This window comes from Colletotrichum aenigma (assembly GCF_013390185.1).
Source record: "Colletotrichum aenigma strain Cg56 chromosome Unknown KSG_Cg56_contig02, whole genome shotgun sequence".
Classification (NCBI taxonomy): domain Eukaryota; kingdom Fungi; phylum Ascomycota; class Sordariomycetes; order Glomerellales; family Glomerellaceae; genus Colletotrichum; species Colletotrichum aenigma.
Window position 1 is genome coordinate 6,068,779 of NW_023500908.1, and position 14,049 is coordinate 6,082,827.

Genomic DNA, 14,049 nt, shown 5'->3' on the forward strand with positions numbered 1-14,049 from the left:
CGGGCATGCGTTCTTCCTTCTTCTCTCTCAATCGATGTCTCATCGGCGTTTAGGCGCCAACGGCGTTCACCCGCAGCTGCTGCTCCGGGTTAGGAGTCAACCGCCGCGCAAGCGCCGGCTCGGGGATGCGGGAGGCCATGCGGTCGGGTACTAGGTCTGGGGTGTTTGATCTTGAAATGGACAACTGCTGTTGCTCGGGGTTCGGCGTCAGCCGTCTTGCCAGGGCCGGCTCCGGGATGCGGTTGGCCATCCTATCGGTGACGAGGTCGGGCGTCACGGCCCGGAGCTGTTGCTCTGAGGGGGTCTTTGTGCGGGACTCCATGCTCTCGAAGACGAGCTCGATGTCCGGGGACACCGAGCGGACGGGGTACTCCGTGGCGGGAGACGCCCTGAGAAGACGGGAGGTGGTGGGTTGAGGGTGGTGGATTGTCGGGGTCGAGACCTCGTCGACGACCGTCACGGGGATGGGCCCCGGGCCGGTGCGGATCTTGGACGGGAGGATCTGCTCGAAGCCCTCGGCCTTTGCGACCTTTTCGATGCTCTTGAAGTACTGAGGTTATTGTGTCAGCGGACAGTTCCTGAGACGCGTGCGAGATCTGTCTTACCTTGACAGTCTTGACCTGCAACTCCAGTGTCGCGTCCTCGTCGACGACGAGCATCGGGTGGGGGTGCAGCTGCAGGCTGGAGAGGGTCCACATGTGGTTGACGCCGTTCTCGATGCACTTCTGGAGGGCGAGGGCCTTGCGCGCGCCGATGATGATGGCGACGACCTCACGGGCCTCGAGGACGGTCTGGACGCCGACGGTCAGGGCGAGGCGGGGCACCTTGCTGACGTCGTTGTCGAAGAAGCGGGAGTTGGCGAGGATGGTGTCGTAGGCGAGCGTCTTGACCCTGGTGCGGGACGCGAGGCTGGAGCCGGGCTCGTTGAAGGCGATGTGGCCGTCCTCGCCGATGCCGGCGAGGAAGAGGTCGATGCCGCCGGCGGCCTTGATCTTAGCCTCGTAGGCGACGCACTCGGCCTCCAGGTTGGGCGCGTTGCCGTTGAGGATGTTGACGTTGTTGGGGTGGATGTTTACGTGGGAGAAGAGGTGCTTCCACATGAAGGAGTGATAGCTCTCGGGGTGGTCCCTCGGGATCCCGACGTACTCGTCCTTGAATGGTGTCAGGTTGTTGATGGTGAGGGCATCGGGGACGTCACGGAAAGACATACCATGTTAAAGGTGATGACATTTTCAAACGAGATCTATCAACAACACCGTCAGCCTCCTTGTTTGCCTACCAAGCAACAGCTAGACTTGGAGCATACCTCTCCGGCCTTGTACCTCTGAACAAGAATCTTATATACGCCCAAGGGGCTGCTTCCTGTAGGCAGGCCAAGCACGAATGGGTGTGCGGGGGTGGGACTGAAGTGCTTGATCCTATCGACGATGTAGTTGGCCACATAGGCGCTGGCAGCGTCGGCGTCGTCGCGGATAATCAGCCTCATCTTGAACGGGGTATCTACTGGAGGAGAATAGCGTGGGGTCGCAACGATACGAGGATGGGTGTGAGTATAAGCGCAGGGGATGATAGAAGAGGGTAGATTCTAGGCGAGGTCGATGTCTATTCTCGAGAAAGAGGACGGGGAACAGGACCATACGAGGGATGCAAGCTGAAGAGACCCTCCTTATGAGGGACTAAACTCAGCTTCGACGGTGGCCAAAGGTTCGGGCGGTTTCCCCATACCCTTTCCCTCAAACCGTCCTCCCCCCTTGAGGGGTTCCCCGTCGCAGCACAGCTGACATCACAGACTTTTTGCGGCAACGGCAATCTGCCCCCAGAAAGTCTGCTGAAGATTTGCGCTGTGGTGGAGGGATGGAACGTCACTGCAACTTGCTATCGGTGGTGTTTGAAAGTCCCACCACCCGGGCGTCCGTCCCACTGTGACCGGCTCGCGGGGAGGGGCCATTATCAACGTTGCCAGTCGCAGGTATCGGCCGAGTCACCTGGTTCCAGTGGTTGGATGTCGAGGCTCTGAACCGGAATCCGCGGACGGTTGAGAGTGGCCATCCATTGTGATAACTGGAGCTCTTGGATTTGGCAGGCAGTGAGCAACACACTTGTGGCACTCCCCCATTCTAGAGTCGGCCATCATCGTCATCCATCAGTTTAGACTCGCCATGGCCCGACGGCCGCGGGCAGGGGTCGGCATGTCAGAGTGGCGGTGGTGGGTGTTGGACGAGCCAGGTGGTCGGGTCGACATCCCAGACGTGTGTGGAGGCTGTTCGATGTCAGGAAAGTTCGCGACGCTACCTACTACATAGTAAGGTACGCACGGGTGGCGAGGCCGTCGTCGGCGCGCGGCGGGGGCCAGCACGTTCACGTCCGTGAGGCCAGACCCTGGTTTTACAACGACGGCCATGTATGTACGATCTGGCGGCGGCTGACCATTTTGCGCTTTGCATGCAACTGATACGTTAGACGTGGGGGACTAGCAACCGAGGCTACTGATGGCGATCCAACGTGACGGGTATAAGAGCCGTTTGCCGTTTGCCGCCCGCCGCGTGGGACCTGGGCCTGGCTCGGAGAAATACAAAAGGTGTCATGGTGGACGGCTCGTGTCAGTGGTTGTGTCCTTCTCTTTCTCTCGACGATTTTAGTTCAACACGTTCAACGCGAGTGAGATGTAGTTCGAGGGCCGCCAAGAAACGTGTTGATGGATGATTCGGCATTGACGGTGTTGTGAGACAAGAAGCAGATTGATGAAATTCCCCCTCATGTTGGACTGGGGACATGGCAATGCTGCATCGCCGCTGATCGCATCGACAGCTTTGTTGAAGATGCAGAGTCTCCGTCATCTGTCACAGCAGGACCCCTGTTCAATGTTTCTTGCTGGTGGTGTTGGTCGTTGCATGTTCCTCTGGCGGCGGGTCTTAACAATTTCCACCGAGGGTCCCCGTCCGCACGCGCTAAGCAGCAGGTCTTACACCTGAGTGGTCGCTGAAGAAAGCCCCTCCATGAATCCGCTTTCGTCTGATTTGGTCAGCCACCACCTGACGGATACAGTGCCCCTCCATGAATCCGCTTTCGTCTGATTTGGTCAGCCACCACCTGACGGATACAGTGCCCCTCCAATCGAATTCGCTATCAGAGGCAACGTTACAGCTGGAGGGGCGGCGCATCCTTTCCGCATTGCACCTCTCAACCACGCGCGGCGACAGCAACATCCTGCCAACCCAGCGGACGGGTTAAGCTGGTCTGGCCTGGCCTTAGCTGAGATGCCAATGGCTCGTCGTACTTTACGTGGGTGTCCATAGCTTACGGCAGTAACAATCAGTAGCCGGGCAGCGCACTTTGTAGCCGCGTTTCAGCACAGCATACACTCGTCTTCCTCTCTCACCTCATTGTTGCTGTTCCATCCCTCCTCCGTCTTGCTCCCAGCGTCCTGTAGTGTAGAGCAGTCTCTGGTCCTTTTCACTGCCGGCTCGTAGCAGTTGATTGTTGCACCGAAATCCACTGTGCTTCTCCCGGCGACCCAGTCTTCCATGCATCCCCCCTAAACACCATCCTATACAACGCTCTCGCATCCACCTGTCTCCGCCGCATCCAACCCCGTCGACGAACGGCATACGGCCCCCAAGGCAGGTGGACTGGATTATCGCGTCTGGGCCGAACTAGGCCATACGAACATGCCCTAGGACTGCCGTCAGTCGCCCCATTGCCTGTGCGACGTTGGAGAGGAAACGCGAGAGGCCCTCCTTGGCTGGTGGTTCCCGCTCAGAGTCTCACTCTCACCGTGGACCTCCGCATGGTCTGGTGCCCCCGAGGCCCTTCTCTCCGTACCCTAGCGGCCATCTCTCACCTCCTGTAACCACATTGGCCGTTGATCGCTTTCGCCATCGCCGCTCTCTTGTGCTTGTCCAGTCCACCGCCGACGCGCTCCAATACGACATCCAACCGGCCAGCTCGACGGACGAAGGCCAGCTCCCGGCAGGTTCCATCCTGCTCGGTGCGAGCTCCAGTCACCCTTGTTCCCCGGCCTGTTCCTGTCGATCCGCTCTCGACACCGTCTGGTGGCCGCCGTGGAGTGCTGTTTAAACCTCGTTTGCGACATCTCTGCGACCCTCCCTCTTCCTCCATTCCTCCGTCTCACTCATCTTGCTCCCGTCACCTCTCCGGGGACATGGCTCGTGCCTTGCTCCGTTTATTTACCTGCCATTGTCTCGTCAGCTAAATGATACGGCACCGTCCGACACCAAATCTCCTTCGTTCGAATCTTGGGTCCTTGTCATGCACCGAATCTCTCCTGCCATGACGTTCCCGAAATCATTCCTGGCTGCCGTCGTCAAGCAGCTGCTGCGGGGCAAGTCCCTAATACAAGCCATCCTCGCATTCTGGATCACCCCTCAGACCGTTTCCGGGAAGCATTCCAGGACGTCGTCAACAGTCGAGTGCTCCAAGTCCGCCGCGTCTCTCTACCCGCGGAGGATCGACGAGTTCCTGAAGGAGGCCGAGGACCTGCTGCTGGGCCCTCTCGCCGGCGATGGCCTCCTGGAGCTGTCCAACGCCCTGAAGGCGCAGTTTCGGGACAAGTTGCAGACCAGCATGGCATGTATGTTGCCGTCGTACAACCACCAACTTCCCGCCGGGTACGAAGTCGGTCAGTATCTGGCGCTGGATGTGGGGGGATCGACCCTGCGTGTTGCACTGGTAGAATTGCGGGGCCGCGGTGCCAAGGGTCGCGAGAGCGAGATCGTCCGCCTCAGTTCCTTCGTGATCGATGCCGACATCAGGAACCTGGAGGGCATGGCATTCTTCGACTGGATGGCGGAAAGGATACTGGAAACCATTTGTAAAGACGGAGAGGACCCGTCACGACCCATGCCCATGGCCGTGTCTTGGAGCTTTCCCATTGAGTAAGCACGTCGCATCGGACGTATGATATCAAGCTAATCAGGTGCAGACAAACGTCGCTGAAAGGCGGCCGTATTCACGGGATGGGTAAAGGGTTCCTCGCCGCCGACGGACTCATGGGCCAGGATCTCGGCGAAGTCATCGAGACCGCGTGTAAAGTCAAGGGCATGAACGCCGTCCTCCAGGCGATTGTCAACGACGGCGGCGCCACCCTACTCTCGCAAGCCTACATCCACTCCGCCACCCGCTTCGGCCTCATCCTCGGCACCGGAGTCAACATCGCCGCACATCTTCCCGTCTCCGTAATCGGAAAACCAAAATTCGGCGAGCGGCCGCAGGAGTGGTGGGACGAGGCCCGTGATGTGATTGTCAACACCGAGCTCGGCATGTTTGGACAGGATATTTTGAGCGTCACGCGCTGGGATAGATCATTAAAGCAGGGACATCCGAGGCCAGACTTCCAGCCTCTAGAGCAGATGGTGAGCGGAATGTACTTGGGTGAGATGGTGAGGTTTGCATTGATTGAGGCCATTAACACCACTGGGGTTTTTGGCGGCGTGGTGCCCAAGTCGCTCGATGAGCCGTACTCCTTGAAATCGGAGACGATATCAGCCGTTGAAGGGTAACGCTCGCCCCGTTTCATGTCGTGTAACGTCTGCTAACATGCGCCACAGAGATACGTCGCCACTATTCGCATCATCCATCGAAGTTTTCATCTCGCGTCACCCGTCATCGCACACCCCGACGTCATCTGACATGGCGGCCCTCCGCGACTTGGCGTCTTTCGTGTCGAGGAGGTCGGCGGCAATCATCGCTGCATGCTTGCACGCGGTCTGGGCACTGCGCCTGGAGGCGCTGGATGAGGAAGACGTGGAGTATGCCGGCTCAGAACGGTTAGAGAAGGAGTGTGGTCTGGAGAAGACCACGGTGGCGTACACCGGCAGCGTGATTGAGCATTATCCGGGGTACCTGGCGATGCTGCAGGAGTACGTGAACGGACTTGTCAACAGGGACGACAGGAGTATCGACCTCGTCCCAGCAAAGGAGAGTTCGTTGCTGGGCGCGGGTGTGGCTTTGGCGACGTGTGACGTTGCGGCAACAGGGGCTTAAAAAGACATCAACGGTCGCGGGAGGGGACGGTGAAGACGTAATCGTGGGCGCCCTTCACACGAGACGAGGGCAGCCTTAGTAGATCTGGAGTCGCATAATATCATAAAGCGGGAATCATGTTTTTTTCAGTCGCACATCGACCATGCCTCGTCGAAAGCTCATGTCATTGACCATGGGTATCGTGCCGTGCCCATTCCGAAACGCCCCTATCAGTGATTCGATCGTGAAATACTGTAAAACACACCGCCAAAGCTTTTGCTCCCCGCGCTCACTCGTCGTCATCGTCTATCGCCTCGACCTTGCGCTTTCTCCTTTCTCGTTTGACCTGGCGAGGGGCGTCTTCGTCGGCGTCCTCGTCTGGACTGCTGCTGCCTTCCTCCTCTTCAAGCCGCTGCAACTCCTGGGCGCGCTTCATCTTGCGCAGGATCACGTTGTCGTCGTAAAAGTCATCCACACCGAATTCCTGCTCATGTCAGTGGATTTTCTCAGTCTCGCCCGTGCCACTCTCATCAGACGTACCTTGGAACAGCCGGCCACGACACACTGCGCGCGTCTGTTTGGTGCCTTGTTCAACATCTCCGTGATCCACTGCTTCTCGTACGTGTGGTTGCAGACGCGGTTGCTAAAGGGCTCCTTCAACTCCTGCATCGATAACGGACACCTGTAATCTCGAATCTCGCCGGCAATAACCAGGTCCTCGTCCTCGTCGTCGTCGTCCGCTGCGCCCCCTTCGTCCTTAACATTTTGAGCAGCACTGGCCATGCGAGGCATCACGGGATTCCCCTCGTCGTCGAACCACCGCTTGGCATTGGGCAGCGTGGGGCCCGAGTCGCCGTGGACGGCGTCGTGCAGCAGCTTCTTGAAGCCGGCGTAGTCGTTGTTGAGGGCGTAGCGCTGGTAGACGTTGAGGTTCTGGTACTCCCGCGCCTTGTCGGCCCTGTGCTGACGCAGTGTGTCGATGACGGATTGCTCGGGCGGCGCCTCGTCCTCCTCCATCTGAGTGTCTCCCTCCCCGTCCTCGTCGCCATTCTGCTGCCGTCTCCGCCGGGCCCTCGCCGGCGCGGCAGGGAGAGTCTGGAAGTAGTCCGCCGTCTCCGCCAGCGCCTTCTTGTCGTCCTCGACCTCTGCCTGCCTGTCGAGCAGGTCGCGCAGGGCGGCCTCGACGTCCCTCGTGAGGCCCGGGACCTCGGCATCCAGGGCGGCGGCGTGCGCCTCGACCTGCTCCTCGCGCTGCGACTTTTCCTGGCTGCTGTCCGACTCGGCGCGCTTCGCGGCGATGCGCCGGAGCTGCTCGTGGCGGTCGCGGGTGGCGTCGTTGACCTCGGCGACGCTCTGGCTGAGGTTCGAGATGGACTGCTTGATGTGGGAGGCGTAGCGGTGGACGTCGCGGCTGTTGGAGAGCTCCGAGATGGCCCGCTTGGCTTGGTCTGTGAGGGGGCACGCGAGGGGCTTGTAGGGCGGGAGGTCGACACCGTCGTCGTCGTCTACGACCTGTCGTTCGGGGCGGCGCTGGGCCGGCCTGCGGCGTTCGAGGACCGGCATAGTGATAACACCTGGGTCTGGACGGTAGCGATTGAGCGGGGTATGTGAGGTGTAGATGGTGTCGCAGATGGCCGGGGAAGAGTGCCTGCAAAACTGACGTCGAGACAATCTAGATGCTGGCTGGAATTTTTGGCGGATGAAGGAGACGCGACGTGCCGTGGCGCGTTGGTGGGGTCGGAATTGATGCACTTTAAACAGCGGGGATGGCCCTTGCATGGCCCGGGGTGTGTCCGGTACGTATCGTTCCTCGCACTTCAACTACACCTCGACGTGAAGAATACAGTTCTGACAGTCTGTTAGCGATGTAAATGGCATCACAATTTCATCTTAGTACCGTTTGAAACCAGCGGTCGAATTATCAGGATCATATTTGCAAACTATGTGAGCCTCGGTGTTGAAATCTGGACTGTAGAGACTGACGAGGATGCGAAGCTCTGGTGTAAGTGGGTGATATTGGTCGCGATGTTGAAATTGTCTTCGGCTTGATCTCTGTTTCCAAATTGATTACCTTCAGATAATCTTAAATTCGGAGATCACAGTAATCGAGCTCGGTTACGTGTGAAAACATTGTTCTGGGAGGGCAGCCGTTCCTGTTACAGAAGCAAGTGAGTCCACCGCACCTGCCACTGGCGCGTTGTTTCCCTTATGACCTACTCACCTTCCAGATTCCGCAACAATGGGTGCGACCATCGTCGCAAGATAGCATAGTGGTGGATTGTATGCCTGGTTTCGGCAAAGCTCGGTGGTTCGAGTTCTTTAGGTGGCTCTACATATCTCCGGTGGCCGCCCATTGTTTTTTCTTCTTTTGTCCATTTTCTACTTTTTTTGGTATTGAGCTGTAAACTTGTCGTTGAGGCGACTTTAAACACACGAGTCAATTTGTTTTGTTACAGAAGTCAGACTGATCACAGAGGCTTGCCACTGTATGTGAGAGGCTTGACGTGTGCTTCAAAACAGGCTCGACCGTGGTGATGAATGACTTATACTCAGTTGGACTAACTAACCAGCTTTAACTCCTTAACGACGTGGAAATCAACTCAGAGTCCAGGCCTATCGCATTCACGGCAGCCCTCAATGTCATGGAAACACCCGCTCTCCGCCTCAACAGCGCGGCCATCAAGTTCATGGGCAGGGACCTGGTCAGCATTTCCAGTCACCTCATCTTCTTTCTCGCCGCTGTCCCGCGACTTCTCGTAGGCATCCTGGCGCTCCAAAAACTGCTCATTCGCCTCGTCCAGAGCTCTCTTCACCTCTTCCAGAGACGTCGCCTTGGGCCCGTCGTACCCCTTCTGGTTCTCCTCCTTGGTGGCCCCTGGCTTCCGACCGAGAAGACAGCACCTAACGCCATCAATCACCAACGCCTCGTCAATGACACGAGGGTCTCCAATGACAGCCGCGACGCGACTAATCTTGCGCCGGAGGTCCTCATTCTCCCTCTTCATTCGTACCATCCGGGCATCAATGTCGCGGCTCTGCTTCGCCCAGAGCGCGGCCTCGCGCTGCCCCTCCTCGTGCAGGTCCGCGCCAGGGAAGTCTCCGAGCATGAGTGTGGCGAAGGTGTTTGCGTCAATGTCGCAGATCATCACGTCGAGCGCCTTCTGGGCCTTGGCCAGCGTGTGGAGGGCGTCGGTGCGGGCGCGGAGCTTCTCGTGGAGCTCGTAGTGCAGGAGCAGGAGGACGGCCTGGAGGCCGGAGTGGTACTTTAGAGGCTCCAGCTTCTCCCTCGTGCGTGAGGTGCGCTCGAGGTGGTCGACTTCTTTGCAGAGTTCGTCGACGATGTCGAGAGCCTTGGCGGTGTTGTGGTTGACCGCCTCGAACATGGTCGGGCTTGAGTCTTTGGTTGGCGACATTCTAGAGCTTTCTGGGTGCAGTAATGTGAACTTGATTGGAGAGACAACCATCACCAGAAGGTATCTTATACAGCAAACCGCAAGGAATTACTGACGGAGTGACACATGCCTGCGGACTGAACAGCTACTGCCTGCCACTGATTCACCTGCACGCATCAATATGTTCCTGAACAGTTTAACTGTAAAAATATTTCAGAGTATTCTAATAACTCTTGATCCGCCTTCGAGGGCGTGATTCATTCTATGTACATGGGGCTCTCGTGTCTCCGTAGATTCGTTCATCCTCCGCAACGAGCCCGTTCAGGTCCCAATCCTAGCTTCTTTGTATAGCATACACTCGTAGATATCTTGCCGTCCCATGTAATAAATAACTAAAACAGATATTTGGAAAATGCTGAAAATCAAACGCCCAATGCCGGTAAAACTTCATGTCTCGTGCCCTCCCTTTCACCCTCATTATCTTTCATCCCAAATCATTTTTGTTTTCTTGACTGCCATCAGATCATGCATGTGCCCAACGTGAAAGTAGCGAGCCAGATGGGCTCGCGAAGTACGTTGGGTCATGTGGCCGTGACGTCGCAGTGAAGTAGCAGCAGCAACACAACGCAGTCGACCAACCCGCCGAGATCAGTCGTCGACAATCTCGTCACTGCTGCTGCTACTCGACCCAGACGTCACACTCATGCTCTGGCGGGCGACGTGGACTAATCTGTAGATGCCGAACGCGACACCGGCGAGGACGATGAAGAGCACGATGACGATGATCGCGATGACGTCGTTTTGCTTGACCATGGCTGCGGCGGCCGGGGTTCAGGGTTTTCCGTCGAGCCCGAAGGTGACGGAGACACCTGCGGAGGAGGAGAGTTTGATCGGGGTGGTGGAGAAAAGACGGACGGGTCCGATGAAGCGGAGTCGCCGTGGGCCGTGGAATGCGTGATGTGTCTGTGTGTCTCGGGAGACGTGCTGAGTTCAGAACGTAAGCCGTTGAGAAAAGTCGTTTTTTTTTTTTGGGCAGATGTCTGCAGTTAAAATTAGTCAATTGTCTCGAGGGAAAAAAAATCCTGGAAGAGGTCGTACCCAATGGTTGATGGCCTGCAGCTGTCTAGCTAGCTCCCCGCGGTGTACAAGATACTTTTGCGGCTTCCGTAGTATGGGCCCCGATGGTGGACGGCGTGGGGTGCGGGTTGACCGAAGAACAACGACAGTTGTCTGATCTCAATGGGCCGGGCAAAAAAACTTATGTTCGAGTCCTGGGTTTTGCGAGATCGTGCAGCATACCAAAAGGAAGAGAGAAAGCAAATCCAGGAAACCCCGTGTGGAATGCAGTCGGGCAGCGCAGCGTTAAAAGGCAGCGTTGCCCCGCCACCAGGTTTCCCAGAGAAGTCAATAAAATGGGAGAGGCTGGAAAACCCGCGACCACGCAACGCCAGCACCACACACACCACGACCCCAACCGCCCGCGAAACAGGGGTCTAAAGCTGCTTTTAGTGGGTCGCCCGGGCAGGGATTTCAACGCACCCAACCTCGCGGGTGCCGCATCCTGCAGGTTTTCCCCCGTCGTCCCGGGCTGGGCACTTGTACACTCACCGCAATCCTTTGGTGGCGGTCTACCTTTGCGGTCTGGTTCCTGTCCTGGTTCCTGCGTCTGACGGCGACATCCGCTTTGGACAGCCCTGTATCCTCTCTTCCCCTTTATGAACTTGAGACCGACAGTCACGGCTGACGTGGGGCCATTGGCGGCGGCGCATTGGGTGAGTCCTGGAAGTCAAGACCTGTCTTGTCTGCGAACTAGTGCGCCTCGTTCCTGGTTTGACCTGAAGACCTTGAGCTAGCTCGTGTAGACGTGACGATGGAGGCTACACCACATTCAGACATTACACCAACAAGGCCAACCGGGTCAAGGTGAAGCATCAAATTTTCCCTGGCACTATCCCTATCGCACATCGTCTCGCGCTGCCCCGCTTCAAGACCCAGGGCACACGTCTCCCGCAAACCGCAGTTCCTATTTACAGGTTGGGTCTGACGCGGATTCCTTTGAGAAACCCATGCGCAAGACTGATCGAAAAGAGCAATTCCGAAATCCATGAAAGCCTCCTGATAAGGATGCCATCAGCCCGAACGCCGTTCCCACGTAAAACAACTCAACATGTCGTCCTTTTATTGTTTCACATCTCAGCCTCTGGCGCAGTCTTCTCGGGGAAATGGTTATCAGCGTCCGCCTCGGGTTCTGACTTGACGATTCGGATGTGTTTCTCATAGAAGCGGAGCATCTGTGGCACAATTAATGTTTGCCCTCTTGAATAAACAATAGGAGAACTCACCTTCTGCGGGCATCGCTTGTACACCACCTCGGTGGGGTGCTTCGTCTTTTGGCCGTTCTTCCAGTTCAAGTAGATGACCAGCGCCCCCGAAACCTCATCCTGGCATGCATCGATGCTCTCAACATCCTCTTCCCAGCTGCCGCTGGGCAAGGTCCACGGCTTGGCCTTCGCGGCGGCGACTGCGGATGCGGGAGGGGTCGAGTCGGCCGGGTGGCCGTTGCGTCTGGACTTCTTGGTGGTCGCTGGTGGCGTGGATGAAGCAGCAGGGCGGCCGCGCTTCTTGGTGGTCTTGGCCTTGGTCTTCTGCTCGAACAGTGCCTCGCGGCCACCAATCGCTCTAAGGTACTCTTCCAGAATCTCGGCTGCGCCCTCCCTGTAAGTATGTTAGTATCAGAACTACAAGCATCGACCGCAGCATACGCTCGGCACGTAACGTACTTCAGCGAGTCCTCTGGCTCCCAGGTCTGATCCGCCTTCTTCTCGTAGCCCTCCCACTTTACTCTGAAGTTGACCAGTCCCTAAACACAAGTCAGCTTGGGGCCGCAATCAGCGGGCAGAGGGGTGCATACATCGTCGCCGACCTGGTGGTCTAGAATCTTCTCAACGACATATCTATGGCATCATTAGCGCCAGCGTCCCCCGGTATTATCTGTCGCGCGACACGCACTCGTCGGCCTCGAGGTCATCATCGTCCTCGTCCTCGTCTTCGTCATCGTCTCCGTTGGCGGCGGCAGCACTGCCATTCAGATCGCCGGTAACCTTGGGGATGTCAAGGTCGCTCTTAGTGTCACTAACGTCATCCGCAATGTCGACCGATCGGCTCTTTCCGCGGGTCTCCTTGACGGGGACGATGATGTCGCCGCCAATGTCGGACTGCTCGTCGTCGCTGATGGCTGCGGCGCGGGTCAGTGCCTTATTCTTTCTGCCTCGGGACTTTCTGCGCGTCATCTTGGGCGATGGGGGGTAATTGGGACAATGATCGCGTCGGGCGGGTGACTGTCGCAAAGCAGACGCGCCTTGGTGATGATGCGCGAATGGTGGTGTGGGGAGGATGGTAGCTTACCGGGAGGCATTGCGTCGGTTTTTTTTCAGGCAGAAATTTCTGGAATATCCAGAGAATACGTGAACGGAAGTTGCGCACTCAGGCAGGAAGCATCGACACGCGCAACAATTGGAAGGTGCGATTGAGTAGCTGTCCTAGCTTTGCCTCATGCTCGGGAGAAGGTGAGGCTTGTGCCGCGTCGTACCACTGCCACATGTGGCTTGATGCATGTTAAGTGATATACGTTCCAGCCACAAGCCGGGTCGGCGCATGCTTTCCCGACTTCAATCCCGATGCTTTCCTTCCACAAGGGACCCCGTCCTTTTGAAAAGAGCTTGTGTGGATCCTCCGAACCGGTGGACCAAGCTCCAAGATCTGTCCCGAGAAGCTTCACCAGGATGGGAAGTTGATCTGGTGTGATGGAAGAGGTGCGTCTGGGCTTGACTCTACCACTCCGATATCGTAAATTTGGTGCCTTGGAATCAATCTCAATCCATAAGGCAGCTCTACGTGCGATTCGCACACCTAGAGAATCATATCTCAGCTCTATCGACCTTGGCCTTTCAGAGGTCCACGATTTAATCGAGACTTAGCATGAGCATTGTTTGTTCGCCGCAATGTTTGTCAGCTCGGAGATATTACTGCACATCATGTCTCCTTTGCTACCGCCGTCCAATCGGTTCGGAGCTCTGATCGGAGGGTATCGTAGCAGTCGCTTGCATGTGAGGGACATTCCGCCGACTACGAGGAAGATGCACTGGCTATGGGGTGCACACGTCCTCCCTGAGGTTGAGGGAAATCAATGTACGCAACGCAAATCATTGACAGAAGCAGACAGCTTAATCATCCGGTTAGGATGTTTCCGTAGCGCCGACAAGACTGAGCTGTGCCGCTCCAACCAACAGACGACAGAACGCGCCTGCAGCAGTTGCAGAAGCGTAATGAGGTTTTCATCAAATCTCTGCAACGCAAAAGGGGCAGCGCTTTGCTGGAAGACAACCACAACCAACAAGAGTCACAAGACTTACTCCCAACAGCGGTCGACTCAGGGAAAGGCAAAGCGCATGAAGATGGATCGCGATTTAGCAGCTGGCTGGCAAGTGCCAACCCTGTCCCGCAGCAAGGTTCTTTGCAGGAGACCAAACTTTTGCGGTTTTTGTCGTCTCCCTCGCGTCAACGTATGTTCTCTGGGAAGCTTGTGGCACCTAAAAGTCGGAGGACGAACCATCTTGCGACTGTTGCTTTGGATCAGGTTCACACATGCCGCGCTCATCTTATGCGTATCAGCTTT

At 57.0% G+C, this 14,049-nt stretch overlaps 5 protein-coding genes across 5 annotated transcripts; 1 reads left to right on the forward strand and 4 right to left on the reverse strand.

Moving 5' to 3' along the window:
• Nucleotides 1-49: 49 nt before the first annotated feature.
• On the reverse strand, nt 50-1,486 carry GNPDA1-0 (Glucosamine-6-phosphate isomerase 1; the record flags this gene model as incomplete). The annotated part of the gene is made up of 4 exons (XM_037318915.1): nt 50-550; nt 606-1,151; nt 1,211-1,243; nt 1,307-1,486. The coding sequence occupies 4 exons, from the start codon at nt 1,484-1,486 to the stop codon at nt 50-52; spliced, it is 1,260 nt and encodes a 419-aa protein (XP_037183051.1).
• A 2,804-nt stretch (nt 1,487-4,290) lies between these two features.
• On the forward strand, nt 4,291-6,003 carry hxkA-1 (Hexokinase-1; the record flags this gene model as incomplete). The annotated part of the gene is made up of 3 exons (XM_037318916.1): nt 4,291-4,895; nt 4,943-5,515; nt 5,568-6,003. 3 exons carry the CDS (start codon nt 4,291-4,293, stop codon nt 6,001-6,003), a joined length of 1,614 nt encoding a protein of 537 aa, XP_037183050.1.
• Nucleotides 6,004-6,271: 268 nt separating this feature from the next.
• nse2 (E3 SUMO-protein ligase nse2) lies at nt 6,272-7,545 on the reverse strand (the record flags this gene model as incomplete). Its single annotated transcript, XM_037318917.1, has 2 exons — nt 6,272-6,466; nt 6,523-7,545. The coding sequence occupies 2 exons, from the start codon at nt 7,543-7,545 to the stop codon at nt 6,272-6,274; spliced, it is 1,218 nt and encodes a 405-aa protein (XP_037184109.1).
• A 1,037-nt stretch (nt 7,546-8,582) lies between these two features.
• On the reverse strand, nt 8,583-9,365 carry CGCA056_v003661 (uncharacterized protein; the record flags this gene model as incomplete). Its single annotated transcript, XM_037318918.1, has 1 exon — nt 8,583-9,365. The coding sequence occupies one exon, from the start codon at nt 9,363-9,365 to the stop codon at nt 8,583-8,585; it is 783 nt and encodes a 260-aa protein (XP_037184110.1).
• A 2,195-nt stretch (nt 9,366-11,560) lies between these two features.
• chp2 (Chromo domain-containing protein 2) lies at nt 11,561-12,664 on the reverse strand (the record flags this gene model as incomplete). The annotated part of the gene is made up of 5 exons (XM_037318919.1): nt 11,561-11,665; nt 11,717-12,089; nt 12,155-12,234; nt 12,286-12,328; nt 12,384-12,664. 5 exons carry the CDS (start codon nt 12,662-12,664, stop codon nt 11,561-11,563), a joined length of 882 nt encoding a protein of 293 aa, XP_037184107.1.
• Between the last annotated feature and the right edge of the window lie 1,385 nt (nt 12,665-14,049).